Source organism: Vombatus ursinus, unplaced genomic scaffold (genome assembly GCF_900497805.2).
Source record: "Vombatus ursinus unplaced genomic scaffold, bare-nosed wombat genome assembly UNPS02014791.1, whole genome shotgun sequence".
Taxonomy (NCBI): domain Eukaryota; kingdom Metazoa; phylum Chordata; class Mammalia; order Diprotodontia; family Vombatidae; genus Vombatus; species Vombatus ursinus.
In genome coordinates, this window is record NW_020954569.1 from 81,089,346 (window position 1) to 81,105,629 (window position 16,284).

The window sequence follows — 16,284 nt, forward strand, 5'->3', positions numbered from 1 at the left end:
TGCTGCTGCTGCCGCGGTTGCCGTTTGGTGTTTGCTGCTGCTGCTGCTGCGGTTGCTGTTTGGTGTTTGCTGCTGTTGCTGCCGTTTGGTGCTTCTACTTCTACTGCTTGGTGGTGCTGCGTGACGTTTTTTTCAAGTAAGGTGCAAAGTAAGTTTCGCAATTAATGCCAAAGATAGGAGGAGCTGCCAGGTGTGCATGTGGTATTAACTTGTATTAGGTACACTTAATTTTTGTGCTGCAAAACCATACCGTAGTAGTAGTGTTCTAACAGAGCTAGTATCCACCTACCTTTCTGGATTCTATTCATGGTGGTTAGGTTATTTTTAAAAAATCTTTTATTTTTCAATTAACAAGCCCCTCCTTCCCCCCTCCCCCCCGCCGCCCTGTTCTACTTTGCCCCATTTAAAAGACAAGGAAAAGGAGGGAAACCGCTTATAACAAGTATACATAGTCAAGTAAAACAAAGTTCCATATTGTCCATGTCCAAAAATGCGTGTGTCAGTCTGTATCTTGAATTCATCACTATCAGGAGGTAAGTCGCATGCACCATCATCTCTCCTTTAAAATTGTGGTTGATAATTGCGTTGCTTAGAGTTCTTAAGCCTATCAAAGTTTTGTCTCTATAATGTTACCTCTATAGGGGCAACTAGGTGCCGCAGTGGATAGAGCGCTGGCCCTGAATTCAGGAGGACCTGAGTTCAAATGCGGCCTCAGACACATAACACTCACTAGCTGTATGACTCTGGGCAAGTCACTCAACTCCAATTGCCTCACCCCCCCAAAAAAAATTAGAAGTCTACAATGTTACTTCTATGTATCTGTTCTCCTGGTTCTTCTCATGTTATTCTCATCTAAGTTTTTCCAGATTTCTCTGAAGCTATCGCTCTTGGTCATTTCTTATGGCACAATAATGTTACAATTCAAATTTTGCCTTAGACATTTACTAGCTGCTAGATTGTGATTAAAATGGAGGCTGTTGTAAGGACCAAATGAAATAACAGGGAAATGTTTGCAAACTTTAAAGCACTATAATAAATTTGAACTGCTTAAGTTACATTGATGGGCAACCTCCTAGTTTCCACTTCTTTATTACTAAATTGGTAGGTAATTTAGACAAAACCAGCTGGAAAGCAGAGGTGGTTGCAAATCACTTAAAACCCAAATCAAATGCTACCTTTTTGATGAAGCCTTCCTTAAGTACTGAAGTCATAAAAGCCCACCCCCCCCACTTATTTCACATAGATCTTAGTTTTGTCCCTCTGATACATTTGTCATGTAATATTGCTTATTATGGTTATTAGCATTTCTGATGCATCCTCCTTTCTGTCTAGTATAAATTCCACTAGATATGACCATATTTTATCTAATATTTATTATTTTTACCAACACTTAGTGCAGAGCCATTCATACAGCAGGTGCTTTTAAAAAGGTTGTGGAATGAATAAATGAATGGAGGATCAGTATTAAGTTCAAGTGTTTTATTAACAACAATTGGCATCTATTAAATACCTTCAGAAATTCTAGGCACTAAACTATGGAAATAAAAAGAAAGATAAAAATGGTCCCTCTCCTCAAGGAGCTCACAATCCATGCTGATCATGGCTGACCTCTCTCTCTCTCTTATTCAGTCTTTAATGTTTTCTGTTTATAAAGAATAAGACATGCCCCTAAGATCCCTTTCCTCTCCTACCATAGGGAAAACAAAAAAGAAAAAAAAATCATCATTTTCAGTCAGTAGTGTTTATGTCTGTCTTTGTTTTTTCTACCAGAAAAATTGTGTATGTGGGGGAGGGATAAGAATAAAATCTTCTTCCCCCCCCCACTACAGTTGTCCTGGTTTGGAGGTGACCTTGGGTTCTCAAAAATCCAGCATAGCAGCAGCTCTGAGAGTTTCTGCCAAACAGAAACAACTTCAGTAGATCCTGACAACAGACTGTGACTAGCTTAACACATTTGGAGAGGCTTGCCACTAAATTGACCTCAGGATAATGAGTTTTACAGTCACATTTGACATTTGATGGCGTTTAGTGATAAAATCATTGATAGAGGTTTTTGAGGAATTGAAATAAGTAACAACATATCATTGTAATATACTTTATACCTTTCAAAGTGCTATCATAATCATTGTTTTATTTATATTTATAGAATAACTCCGTGATTTAGCTACTATTTTACTCATTTTATGAATGATGAAAAAACCTGAAATAGAAGTTACAGGTGAAAATCATACAGTGAACCTGAGGAAGAGTTTAGGGTTAAAACATTTTAGATTATAGTTCTGCTACAAGATGGTCATCCCATTTAAGCCTTTGTGAAGGTCACTCCTTTGTACTGGTAATGAGACAGGCTCAGAACTTATTTTTTTTAATTATTTTTTTTTTGTGAGGTAATTGGGATTAAGTGACTTGCCCAAGGTCACACAGCTAGTGAGAATCGAGTGTCTGAGGCCAAATTTGAACTCAGGTCCTTCTGACTCCAAGGCCAGAGCTTTATCCACTGTACCACCTAGCTGCCCTCTCATAACTTAATTAATTAGCACTGTGTTCCACATGTAGACCTTAATATGTATTGAGCTGTCGATATATATATGTCGAACTGCCTCAACATCCATTTGTGGCAAGGTTGGGTCAATGACTATGGAACTCTAAGCATATCAACCACAGCCAAAATAACAAAACTATAGTCCAGTGGATAGAGTACTGGATCTGGAGTCAGGAAGACTCATCTTCCTGAGTTCAAATTTGGTCTCTGACACTTCCTAGCTGTGTGACCCTGGATAAACTACTTAACCCTGCTTGCCTCAGTTTACTCTTCTGTAAAATGAGGTGGAGAAGGAGATGGCAAACCCCTCCAGTATCTCTGCCAAGAAAACCCCCAATGGGGTCACAGAGAGTCGGAAGTGACTGGGCAGCAGCAGCAACATACGATATGAAGAAAATCCTGAAGAGCACACTGATACAACTAGAAAATTAACAAATCCAACTCCCTCATTATGTGGAAATTGAAGAAATTAAAGCTCAGATTATAATAATAACTTCAATTTATATAGGATTTTTGAGAAGCAGAGTGCAATATTGGACAGAAATTCTGCCAGCCTTGGAGTCAGGAAGACTCTAAGGAGAGGCAACTTGGTGTACTGGAAAGAATGTTGAATTTGGAGTTAGTTCAAATCTCAACTCTGCCCCTTTTACCTGTGTGACCTTGGACAAGTCATCTGACCTCTCTGAGCCTCAGTTTTATCATCTTTAAAATGAAGGGGTTGTACTAGATGATAATAATAATAGTTAATATTCATATACCACCTACTATGTCCTAGGCACTGGGCTTTACAATTATTCTCTTCTTTGATCCTCACAACGACCCTGTGAAGTAGCTGTTATTATTACCCCCATTTTACATATGAGGAAACTGAGGCAAAAAGAGGTTGTGATTTGCCTAGGGTCATACAGCTACGACAGGTTTGAAGCTGGATTTGAAATCCTATCTTTTTGATACCAGGCTCAGCACTCTCTGCATTATGGCGCCACCTTGCCGCCCAGACATCCCTTAGATGACCTGTAACATATGTTCCAGCTCCAAATCTATGATTCTATTATAAGGCTTGGGTTTGACTGTTGCCTCTGACACATAGAAACAAAGCACAGTTGGACAATGGAAGTCATTTAATCTATCAGTACATGAGGCAACTCTTTAAGATTGAGTTGGAGACAAATTGCCAACTTGTATCAGTAGAGGGAGTTTCTACACGAATTCTTTTTGTCGTTCAGTCATGTCTCTTTGTGACTCTGTGGATCATAGCTCAGCAGGCTATCCTCTATCTCTTAAAGTCTGTCAAAGTTTATGTTTTGTTGCTTCCATGACACTATCTATCCATCTCAATCTTTGCTGTCCCATTTTCCTTTTGCCATCAATCTTTCCCAAAATCAGGGTTTTTTTCTAATGAGTCCTGTCTTCTCATTATGTGGCCAAAATATTTAAGCTTCAGCTTCAGTATTTGACTTTCTGGTGAATAGTCTGAGTGAATTTCTTTAAGTATTGACTAATTTGATCTTGCTTTCCAAGGAACTCTCAAAAGCCTTCTTCAGCCCCACAATTTGAAAGCATCAATTCTGAGGTGCTCAGCTTTGCTTATAGTCCAATTCTCACAGCTATACATTGCTATTGGAAAAAACGTAAGTTTGACTATGTGGACCGTAGTATGCTGACCAGATTCGCAATTGTTTTCCTTCCAAAATTGTTGTTGAGTTTTTTCAATTGTGTCCAACTCGCTGTGATCTCATTTGGAGTTTTCTTTTCAAAGATAGTGGAGTGGTTTCCATTTCCTTCTCCAGTGAATCGCCTTTTATCAGAACTCTCCACTATGACCTATCAGTCTTGCGTAACCCAGCATGTCATATCTCATAGGTTCATTAAGTTACACAAGGTGCTCCACCATGTCAAGGTTTTGATCTACAGAGGAAATTCCTTATACTATGAAATCATAGAATAGGAAATATATGTGCATCTATATGTTTCATATATAAAAATTTAAAGTAATATATCTGTGTACATATATACACACATATAACTTTAGAGACATTAGTCAACAAGTATTTATTTTTTAAATAGTATTTTATTTTTCCCCCAATTACATGTAAAGACAATTTTAAACATTCATTTTAAAAAAAATTTTGAGTTCCATATTTTCTCCTTCCCTTGGTCACCTCCCCCTTCCCTGAGACAGTAAACAATTTGATGTAGGTTATGTGTGTTCAATCATGCAAAGCATATTATCATATTAGTCATTTATTATGTATTTATCAAGTATTTATTAAGGGCTCACTGTGTGCCAGATACTATGGCAAATGCTAGGGATCCAAAGAAAAGCAAAAAACGCTCTCCCTGACTTGAAGGAGGTCACATTTTATTCAGGGAGACAACATGCAAACAATTAGCCAATTTTGGAGAGGATATACACACAATATACCTCTATCTTTATACATGTAGATATATAGATATACATTATATATATATATATATATATCTGTACATAGAGATGTAGAGATATCTTGTATGTAATAGAAGCTTCTCCTATATGTGTATGTGTGTGTATATATATACATATGTATGTATGTATGTATGTATGTATGTATGTGTATTTTTTCCCCTGGTCTCTCCTCCTTTCCCTGCCCCTGGGAAGAACCAGGAAAGGCATCTAACAGAAACAAAGCACTTTCCCCATAACCTGTAAATAGGTATTACAGGTGATATCCTTATTTTACAGATAAGAAAACCAAGCCCCAGAGTGGTTCAGTCACATGACCAAGGCCACACAACTAGTAAGTATCAGCACTAAGACCATGACCAGAACCTCTGTCTCCTCTTTCTCATTCCCACTTACTCTCTTGTATTACTTTGCCTTGCCCTCTATGTTAAAATACATTGGACAACCAGGAATTAAAAGAATTTAAAGCTAGCTGCTTCTGTAGACAGTTCTAACTCTAGACCAAAAGTGAGCCAAAGGATACTTATGGCTTGGCCTCAGTGTGGGGGAAGATGGGTCATGTTCCATTCTTCCTGTGATAGTGGACTGTGGGACTTACCTCCAATATCACCATACCAATCCTTACTCCTCACAGTTCCTTCCTCCATCTCCTCCCATCACTGTGCCTCTCCTGAGCTGGGCCATCTGACCCTCAGGGCAATTATCACTTAATTGTTCCCCACACAATCACAAAAATAGCTGCTCACGTGTGATTAGAAAAGGCCCCTCCCTTACCAGCGTACCTCCCCACTACCCATCAGATCACATCTGCTGTAGGAGGTGTCCCTTAGAGGGTGGGCCTGCACCTGAGAGCAGGGAATGGAAAGAATCCCATTGCCCTCTTTTTGTTTTGGGTAGGACAAGAGTGAGTCACATTGTGGATGGTTTATGCTCTACAGCAGAGAGCTCATTACATCATCTTTCCCCCCTGACTCCATACTTCTTCAAAAGTTCCCTGTCACTACTGAGGGTGTCACCATCCTTCCAGTCCCCAAGGTTCTTAACCTCAGTGTCATCTTCAATTCCTTGCCCTCCCTTACCCCCATCACAGTTCAGCTGCCAAATCCCACCATTTCCACCTCTTACTTCTCTCCCTTCTTTCCTCTGCTCTCTTACTCATACAGCACTCCACCTGGGTTCAGGCCTTTATCTTTTTTTGTCTGGACTAGCTGGTCACACTGCCTCAGGTCTCTCACTTCTCCAGTCCATCCTCAACAGGGCTGCCAGAATGATTTTCCCAAAGTCCAGGTCACACCAAGTCATTTCCCTACTCATTGAACTTCATTGGCTTCCTGTTGACTCTAGAATCAAATATTACTTCATCTTTATCTCATCCTTTTAAAATTTTATATTTTTGTGTGAGTTTTATAATGTATATAATTTTTAGAAAAGTACATTTAATAAGTAAATATATACATATGGGAAGTTCATGTTCAAAATTTTTTTACAGATAGGAATATGTGATCAGAAAAGTTTGTAAAATACTGATCTAGACTGTTCAGTGGCATTTCTTTGAGGAAAATGCATAGAGGAAATGCATCAGAAAAGTTTGTAAAATACTGATCTAGATTATTCAATGGCGTTTCTTTAAGGAAAATGCATGAAGGAAATTAGGATATGGGAATGAAAATTTGACTTGATCCTCTACTTAGGATGCCATCAGAATGTTAGTTCTTGTTTTCCCTTTGTGTTGGTGAGCTCCTGTGGAGAATTTTCCAGCTGCTTGCAGAATTCCTGTTATGTCAAGATCAAAGAATTCATCTATTAATAAACACTGCCAATGGCTTTGAGATTGGGAAAACTTTAGTTTCCACACAGTAGTTTGGGAGGGGTTTGGTGTCAGTGAATCCTCTTGATGCTGTTCCAGGGTTCTCTTTGTGAAGTATAAACACCACAAATGGAAGACTATAAAGACAACATCTTCACTCACACCTGAACAAGTTACAGTGCAGTACAGTGTTCCATTTCTTCTCACAAATAATTGAATCTAAAAGCCAGTAGTGGCCACTCAGATCAGGAGACATCTTATTTCTTATGCCCATCCCCTTGGATACCCTCCCAAACCGATGAAGCCTGTTGAGTTTTTGTAAGTTTCTTATCTGGGTGTAGAGAGACCAGGCATTGGGGAAAGGGAGCAAGGAATCTAGACCAATTCATGTTTGTTGAAGTTTGTTCATAATTTTTAAAAATTAAAATGCAAAACTAAAAAGAATAGAATGAGATAATATAACAGTTTGGATTTCCAGAGTCTCTTGAATGCCTTTTTCCCCAAGAGATTTTTCTCATCCTCTCATCCTCTTCTCAGAACTTCCACTGGGGAAACCTGAGAAATTATAGAACCATTGATCTTAGGTCAATGGATCAATAGTTCTTGAGATGGAAGGAACCTTAGAGGTCCTCTAATTCAATCCACTCATTTTACAGGTGAGGAAATTGAGGCCCAGAGAAGTTAAGTAAATTGCCCAAGGTCACAGAGATTGTAGATGACTGAGCCAGGAATTTGATCCAGGATTCATGACTTCTAGTTCCTCACTCTTTAGTTCATGCCACTAAAATGCATAGTACACACATCCCCTGTATACTGAGACCAGAATCCCTTCCATAAACATTCAGTTCACAGAATTGTGAAAGAGTTTTGTGAAAAAAGAGAAAAATAAAAACATAAATCTTTGAATCAACGATATGCATCAGTGAGTCACAATTCTGAACAGAAAAGCTCATTTGGTGGGCCCCTACTTCTCTTACAAGTCCCTGCTGGTCAGGGAGGGCAACGAGGAGAAACTTCTGGCTGTTTCTTGTGGATTTCCAGCTCTGAAATGCCGTCAGCTGGTCTCTACCAACTTCTCAGGCATCAGAAGGATGAGTTTGATATTTCTGTGCCATCACCCTCTAACAAAATGAGGGCAGAGGCCTCTAAAGTCCTCTGCTGGTTACTGCCACTCTTTCTCCTGTCGCTGCTTCTTCTTCTCATCTCTCTTTCTCCAAATTATCAGTTACCCATGATCATGTACCCTTTAGGTTGGACGGTTTCTCGTTTTCCTCAGTTACTCAAAAGGGGAGAAGGAAGGGGAGAAGGGGAAAGTATCCCAACAGTCACTATGTGTGTATGCAACACTGTCATGTTAACCTGGTACTGGCAAAGAATTGGAGGTGCCATATGAGTGAAGATTACAGGTGACTGAAAATTACCCTCTTTTGTGTAACTTAAAAAAAAATTAACTTTTAATAAAAATATTTCTGAAATGGGGGTCTGAGCCAGACCCCTGTTACATTTTCAAAATATCAGTGTACATATTTCTATATCCATATGTATGTCTAGTTTATATTTCCCTGACTTCTTAAACAGAGTACACAGTCTTAGTGACTTGAAGTCATCATTGGAAAGAAAGTCTTGTGACTGAAACTTAGCAATGTCCCCACAAACTGTTGAAAGGTAGAAGAATGTTTGCCTCTACTTTAAAAGGTCATAGGCCAGTCTACCTTTTGCAAGCTTGCATCTGCATTCTGTAGTTTTCCACATCCTGTCCTTACTGTCAGGCTATCACTTTTCACAGCTGTCGATGTTCCTGCCACGAGCACACTTCCTTTCCCTTCTCATTTGTAGTATCTCATGTACTCTGGCCTGGAAAACCAGATAAATAATCTTATTAGAATTATTTCTAAAAGAAGAAGTGGAAAACCAAAGTAGACAAAAGACACACATTGCCTAGATTATGACACATGCATCTGGACAAGCAGTTCATCAAACTGATTGATCCTGTGAGTATCTTAGACAAATGATGCAGTTGGATAATGAGCTTGGCCAGGAAGTGAGTAGGAGGAAGAGATCATGCAGGATTGCATTTTGGAATTTGCAGTGTGCTTTTAAAGATACAAATTTGCTGTGAGCCAACAGTCTCTAACTAACATTCTGTAGTAGCAAGTCATAGAACAGAAAAACTCACAAAAATAAAAATTATAAACAATTCAAAGGGCAGCAGAAAGACACCTGATCAATGTAAGCAGGTTACAGAATATGTCCGTTAAGTTCAACCAGCATTAAGGACTTAGTTTGGGCCAAAACACTGTGCTAGGTATTAGGAATAATAAGACAAAAACAAAATGATCTCTTTCTTCAAAGAAATTATATTCTAGTGGAGGATATAATGTGGTCACAGATGACTAAATATGAAGTATATGCAAAGTAATTGAAGGGGAGAATCAGAAAAGACCATTTATAGAAAGTAGAACCTGAAATGAGCTTGGAAGGGAGGGAACAGGGATATTTGCTATGCAAAAAGTAAAGTAGATAACCTTACTAAGGCCATAGATTCTTGTTTGTCCTTCATTCTCAAAGAGGACAAATGACATCAGGAGGGTTACGTCTTGACTTGCAAGTAAATTGGATTTAAGTGTGCAGAGTCACCAGCCTCATTCTATCCTTTGGAGCAATCAGGGTCCAGTGGCCAGATACAGATCAGAACAATTACAGATGGCTCTGGATGCAGTAGGAGACCTTGGTCTTTTTAAGCTAAGATCTTTAACAGGTTTCAGTTTGTTTGAGACAATGCCCATTCAGTGATTAAGGCTAGGTGAGAAATGAGGCAAAAATGGCCTCTTTTACCTACTTAAAAAAATCTGGAAGGGGAAGACCCCCAAGAAATTTGGCCAATTTCTGGCCAAAACAGAAACAATTGCTATTTAAGCTCACTCTGAGCCATCAAAACCCAAACAATGACCAAGTGAGGGTTGGCTGGGACCTATCCTTGGCCGAACAATGAGAGCCAGAGTGATTTGGGATTAAGTCATGGTCACTGTAGCTCCATTTGAATCCTGATGGGTTTTATCAAAGCCTGGGTTTCCAATGCTGTATTTCAAGAAATCATGAATGAAACTACATGGGGCAAAAGAGTTAATTGTCCCAGTTTTTAAAAATTGATTTTAAGTAAATAGGAATGAGAAAAAAAAGAAATCTAGACCATAAACCCCAAGATACCCTGCGAGGTTTTAGGGATCAAAATTTATGTTCCTTTGTGCAGAGCATCCACAGGTAAGAGTATGATTCCCTATGTGGAAGGAGGAGAAGAGAGGGAAGGAAGGAAGGAAAGAAAGTAAGAAGGAAGGAGTATTGTTCAACTAGAATTGGCCAGTTGGGTCCTCAGTGGGGGCTGTAGAGGAGATGGGATCCAAAAAGAGATGGACTGATCAAGTCAACAAGTCAAATTAACAAGCATTTATTAAACACTTTATTAGACAGTGCTAAGTGCTGGAGATACAAAGAAAGGCAAAAAACAGCCCCTTCCCTCAAGGGGTATTCTAACTATGTACAAGCAAGCTATGTACAGGATCCATAGAAATAATTAACAGAGGGAAGACACTAGAATTAAGAAGGATGGGGAAGGATTCCATATAAGGTGGGATTTTAATTGGGGCTTGAAGGAAGTCAAGAGGAGATAAGGAGTGAAAGCATTCCAGGCCCAGGAACTATCCAGAGAAAATGCCCAGGGCCAAGAGACAGAATATCCTGTTCAAGGAATAGAGAAGCAGGAAACTCCATGCTCAGGAGAGATGACAATTCTCCTCATGATATTACCATAATATACCAGTGACTCTGCAGCATCAGAGATATGTGCTGCCCAGGCCACAGATGCGCTCTCTATGTGTGTGGTCCACCATGCCTGTTCCTAGGCCCCACAAATTTGCTACACTTGCTCCATTTCCCACTAGTAATATGGTAACCTGTGGGAGAAGATCCCTATGTGTATGGAAGAAATCTTTCCTATGCTTTATGTGTTATGCTGACCTGCAAAATATCTCACATTTGGGAGATGTTTATAGTGACCCAGGTGTGAGAGGTATTCTGGGTGCTACATTATATATACTTAATAATCGCCACCAAATATAATCAAATAAACAAAATAAGGCAAAAATTTTACATAAAACCCTTACTATTTAACAAAGTACAACCAAATGGATGAACAAATAACAAAAAAAATTGTTTTCTCTGTGTTCTAATTTTTCCAAAGTTCCATTACTTTTGGCTCTTAATTTCTTCTTTTTTTTCCCTTTGTGTTTTATCATCGCTCATTAGAAAGGAAGTTTTTGGCAGTGGCGGAGCTCAGCACCATGTCTCATACCATTTTGTTGGTGCAACCTACCAAGAGGCCAGAAGGCCGAACTTATGCTGATTATGAATCAATGAATGAATGCATGGAAGGAGTTTGTAAAATGTATGAAGAGCATCTGAAGAGAATGAATCCCAACAGTCCCTCCATCACATATGACATTAGTCAATTGTTTGATTTCATTGATGATCTGGCAGATCTTAGCTGCCTTGTGTACCGCGCGGACACTCAGACCTACCAGCCCTACAACAAAGATTGGATCAAAGAGAAGATCTACGTGCTTCTCCGTCGGCAGGCCCACCAAGCTGGCAAATAATCCAAGTGGCAGCCTTGGGAGGGTGGGGGGAGGGCTTGGAAAACAGGTGTGTACAGCGTGCCGTAGTGGGAGCTTTGTATTATAGAAGTCCTGTTTCCATTTTGTTACTATCTCGCCAAGGTTGAATATACTAGGAGATTTTTGTCTCGTTCAATCTGAAACCCCTGTCCCTCCCTACTTTCTTTTTTTTACTAAGAAGTAGTTGAAAATTTTTCTTGGGTCAGTTAGCACTTGGTTACAGTTCTTCCAGCTGTTCATATCTGCTTATAATGTTCACTGTGCTTACCCTTCTGTGTGAGGGTTTTACAGAATTTAGTTATGTCCTCAAAACTCAAAGCCTTAGTATCTGTCTTTTCTCTCTAGTGTTTTACATCTGTGGTGCCCCAGCTCTGCAAAAAAGAGAGGGAAGTACCTTCTTATATCTTGGCTATAGTGCTAAGCTTGATCATTATTACTGTCCATCATTCAGTTTCAATTATTTTATAGTTCGTTTCATTTACATTGTTGTAGTTGTGTATATTATTTTCCTAGTTCTCCTTGCTTCACTTGTTTATGTCTTTCCATGCTTCTTTATGTCCATCATTGATGTTTTCTATAGTATGGTAATTAATATTCCATTACACATATGTACCACAACTTGTTTAACCATTCTCTAGTCAGTGAACATATACTTTGTTTCCAAATCTTTACTGCTTCAAAAAAATTATGGTTTTTTTCCCTCATTAACCTCCTTGGTGTATATACCTAACAGTGGGATCTGAGTCAAAGGGTATGAATATTTTAGCCTCCCCTCCCTTTTTAAACATAATTCCAAATTGCTGTCCAGAATGGTTGGACCACTTCAGAGCTACAGCAGCAATGTATCACTGTAACTCTCTTTCCTCCACTACTCCAACATTTATTATTCCTACTTTTTGCCATCTTTACAATTTTCAGGGTGTGAACCAGAGTTGTTTTGATTTGTATTTCTCTTATCATTGATGATTTGAAGCATCCTTTCCTGTGGTTATTAATAATTTACAGTTCTCCTTTAGAGACTCTTATAATATTCCTTTGTATTAATACACCTTAATTTAATCAGCCATTTTTCCATCAGTGACAGAATTTTTTTCCAATTTATATGCTATTACAATTAAAATACACCAGCTGTATAACTCTGGGCAAGTCACTTAACCCCAATCACCTCACCAAAAATAAATAAATAAATAAAATAGATATAAATATTTTTGTTCAGGAAGGCCTTTTTGTGTGATTTCTGCTACATAAAATCCTAGCAATTAAATTGATTGAGTCAAAGGCACATAGTGCCTTATCACATTTTTTTCACATCTAAATGTTTGTTGTTCACTGGACTGTATATAATCTCTTTGAGAACAAAGTCCCTTCTTATCATTTAAACTTTGTGTAAATGCACTATTTGGATGTCATGTAGGAAGACTGTAAGGTACTAGTGGGTAGGGACCAATTCTGTAGCACCAGATGAATGAGTGGGTATGTGGTAGATGCCCTCAACTAATGGCACCCCAGCGCCTGGCACAGTACTTTGCAAATAAGTAGGTGCAAACATATTTGTTCAATAAAACCACTAGATAAACTCTCAAGAAGTATTTATTGCTGGAATGCAAATTCAAGCTGAGGTGGTAGAAGATAGAACAAGCTAGGGGTAGTCTAGTTAGGCTGAAACTTCGTATTGACCTATGTAGGTTTACCCTTTATTGAAGTTCAGAGGTGCTGCGTCTTTATATGTGTGATGAATATGCCTCTGAATCTTGGACTTTGGAATAACGAAGTATGAGAACTTACAATCAGTACCATAAATTCTACCACTGTACATTCCCTCAGGCTGTCATGTTTTACAGTTGTCTCTAGTGTTTATTGTAACCTAGTTTCACCTGAAACTTTAAAAGGGGAAAGGGAGCATAGTATGGGTTGCCTATATTTCTCTTTCAAATGAGAGGCAATGTGACAGACCACTAGACCATGAATCTGGAGATCTGGCTCTTCCACCTGTGGGCTGCATGGTCTTAGGCAGGTCACTTACCTCTTTGAGCCTCAGGTTCCTTATCTGGACAATGAAAGAGTTGAAATGGATAGTTCTTAAGGTCCCTTCTAGCTTGTGAATACTTCTGTATTCTAGGGGCCTCAGGGAGAGGGGAAGTGCCTCTCTCACAGACGTATCAGAAAGTGCCAGGAGGACTAGTCGTCACAGAGGAATGGGAACATTTTCTTTTTATTCTGTTTCTGCACAGCCTTGCTTTCCATGCTGAAAAGGAACATGGACAAAGAAAGATTGTGGGATCATGGATCAAGCCCTAGAAGGAAACCTATTTATCCAGCAAAGCCACTGACATTACATGTCTCAGCCAGATGCCTTCTTTATCTTCTGTCCCTGGATTATTGTGATTCATCCTGAATTCAGTTTACTCTCTTACTCCTTCTGTCTCTTTCCTCCCCCAGGTTCCTCTCAAAGCTTCTTCTCCTGCTGGCTCCTTAATCACCTCCCTCTGGCTTCTTAATAATCTCTAATGCCTCAAATCATAGCCTTCTGGTGGTCCATGACTCATCTTTACCTTAGAAGATAAAACTCAAGAAATACATCTTTCTGTTAGGTGTGAATTGAGCAGTCCTCACATGATCTCCCTATAGTTCCCAAACAGTTTTTTGATTTATAGTTTTGTCAGCCATAAATTTACAAACTCTAAGCAGTAATGCTGTGTAGCTATCATCAATCATTGCTCAGTTTAGGTTCTCTCGGAAGGTACATTTATTTGAGGAGCAGTTCTCTATCCGGTCTTCAAGACACCCTGTCTTGTATCTCCTCTCAACATTTTTATCTGAGAGGTGGTTTTTCCCTAAGTGGATTTATCAGTTTTCTTACACAAATATTTTTCTGCCCCTCTAACAAAACTGTTAGGGGAGTACCTTATACTAAGAAGCAAAAATCATGCATATTGTCTGGTCTCAGTAGTTTTGCCATAGAACTAGAGACCAGACAATATAGTAGCCATTGCAACAGTTAATGTTTTGTGGATTCTGCTACATGATAATATCTTAGATGGGTTTTTCTTCTTGGTGTGAAACTCAATTCATTTCAATTCAATAAACATTCATTAAAGTATCTACCATGTGTGGGGCACTGTGCTCACTCTGGTGATAAAAAACACAAATGAAAAAGTCCCCCACTCTTGAAGAGGTTACATTCTAACAGGGTAAAGAAATATAATGTATATACAAGGAAATTTAGAACACTAAAAACCGAAGAAGGGGAGAACACTGACAACTGGAGTGGGAGAGTCAAGGAAGCCCTCAAGGATGAGGTTGCACCTGTGGACCACTTCTCTGTATCCTTAACTTGAAAAACACAGCCCACTGAAACAATAAAGACCAAACTCCTGTTGGCTGCTGGGCAGTTTTGCCCCGATAGTAGAATATACACTTGTCACTTAAGTGGAGTTAGCCCTTGGTTTACATGAAGTAAGTGACCACTTAGAGACTGATATGAGGGAGCTGTACACCAATTGTACAAAATATCCCTGTTGGACCAGTTTCTTCCTTACTTGACCTAATTTTCCTCCATTTAATGGCTTCTGACATTTGACCAACAAATAAAGGTAGTTGATATGTCCAGAAAGCCACTATTAATATGCATACCTTCCCATCAGTAGAAAAATTATATACACAACTTGTAGCATCACGCAGTAAATGAATACAGTAGCACAGTATTTAATAAACCCAAAGACTCAAGCTGCTGGGGTTAGGACTCACTGAAGGGAGAAGGGAACAAACATTTATATAGCGCCCAGGCACTGTGCTAAGAGCTTTTAAACAATTTGATCCCCATAACAACTCTGCAGGGTAGATGCTGTTACTATTATTATTATTTTTTACCGTTTTATAATTGAGGAACCTGAGGCAGGCAGAGGTTAAGTGACTTGCCCAGGGTCACACAATTAGTATCTGAGGCCACATTTGAACTCAGATCTTTCTGACTTCAGGCCCAGACCTTTTTCCACTGTGTCACCTAATTACCTATTTGATAAAAACTGCTGGAAATCAGTCTGGAAGAAAGTAGCTACAGACCAGCATCTCACTCTGTATATGAAAAGCAGCTCCCAGTGGATGTGTGGCTTAGACAGAAGGATGCCGGCATGAATAAAGTAGAGAAGCAGCCTTTAGCTCTTTCTCTTTAGCAGATTAGTATGAATCTGCATTTATCGTACATCCTTTAGTATGAATTCCTGTTTCATTGACTTCTTGGAAGTCAAAGAGAAAGAACTTAAGATTTTTAAAATTTATTTTAAATTTATGGAATAAATCAATCATTTCCATAATATAGTGTGATTAAAAAAGATGATTGCACATGAAACTGCAAATCTATTATGTACAACTTGCTATTCCTTTTAAATGTGTAATTATCGTGTACATTTCTTTTTTTTTTCTTCCCTTTCTGCCCTAAAGATGGCTACCATTAGACACAAATATGTATACATGTGTAAAATCATTCTATTTATACTTCTATTTATCAGCTCTTGAAGCTGGAGGTATGAGATACAGGGAAGTTGTTTCTATTTTTCTCTTATTCAACAGACACTTATTTACTAGGTGCATACTATGTTCAAGATCCTGTGCTAGGTGGTAGTGGATTCAAAAACATAAGAACTGTTACTGCCCCCAAGGAGGTTGTTTTCCCTCTGTCCACTTCTCTCCATTTTTATGGCCCTTTCCCTAATTCGAGCTCCCAGAACCTTTCACCAGAACTATTGCAATGACCTTCTCTTTGGTCTCTTTGTTTTCATTCTTGAGCTACTTTAATCCATCCTCCAGGAAGTTTACAACTTTA

At 38.9% G+C, this 16,284-nt stretch overlaps 1 protein-coding gene across 2 annotated transcripts; it reads left to right on the top strand.

Annotated features, from left to right (window-relative positions):
- Window positions 1–43: 43 nt before the first annotated feature.
- Window positions 44–14,562, top strand: ERH (ERH mRNA splicing and mitosis factor). Of its 2 annotated transcripts, XM_027869142.1 has the most exons (3): window positions 44–148; window positions 5,265–5,319; window positions 11,095–14,562. In XM_027869142.1, the coding sequence occupies exon 3, from the start codon at window positions 11,130–11,132 to the stop codon at window positions 11,442–11,444; it is 315 nt and encodes a 104-aa protein (XP_027724943.1). In that variant the 5' UTR covers window positions 44–148; window positions 5,265–5,319; window positions 11,095–11,129; the 3' UTR covers window positions 11,445–14,562. The 2 variants fall into 2 exon arrangements, with proteins under 2 accessions (XP_027724943.1, XP_027724944.1); XM_027869143.1 differs by lacking the exon at window positions 5,265–5,319.
- Window positions 14,563–16,284: the final 1,722 nt, after the last annotated feature.

Bases quoted from the DNA above. Each gene is read 5' to 3' on its own strand.
- ERH (XM_027869142.1), top strand. From the start codon at position 11,130: ATGTCTCATACCATTTTGTTGGTGCAACCTACCAAGAGGCCAGAAGGC.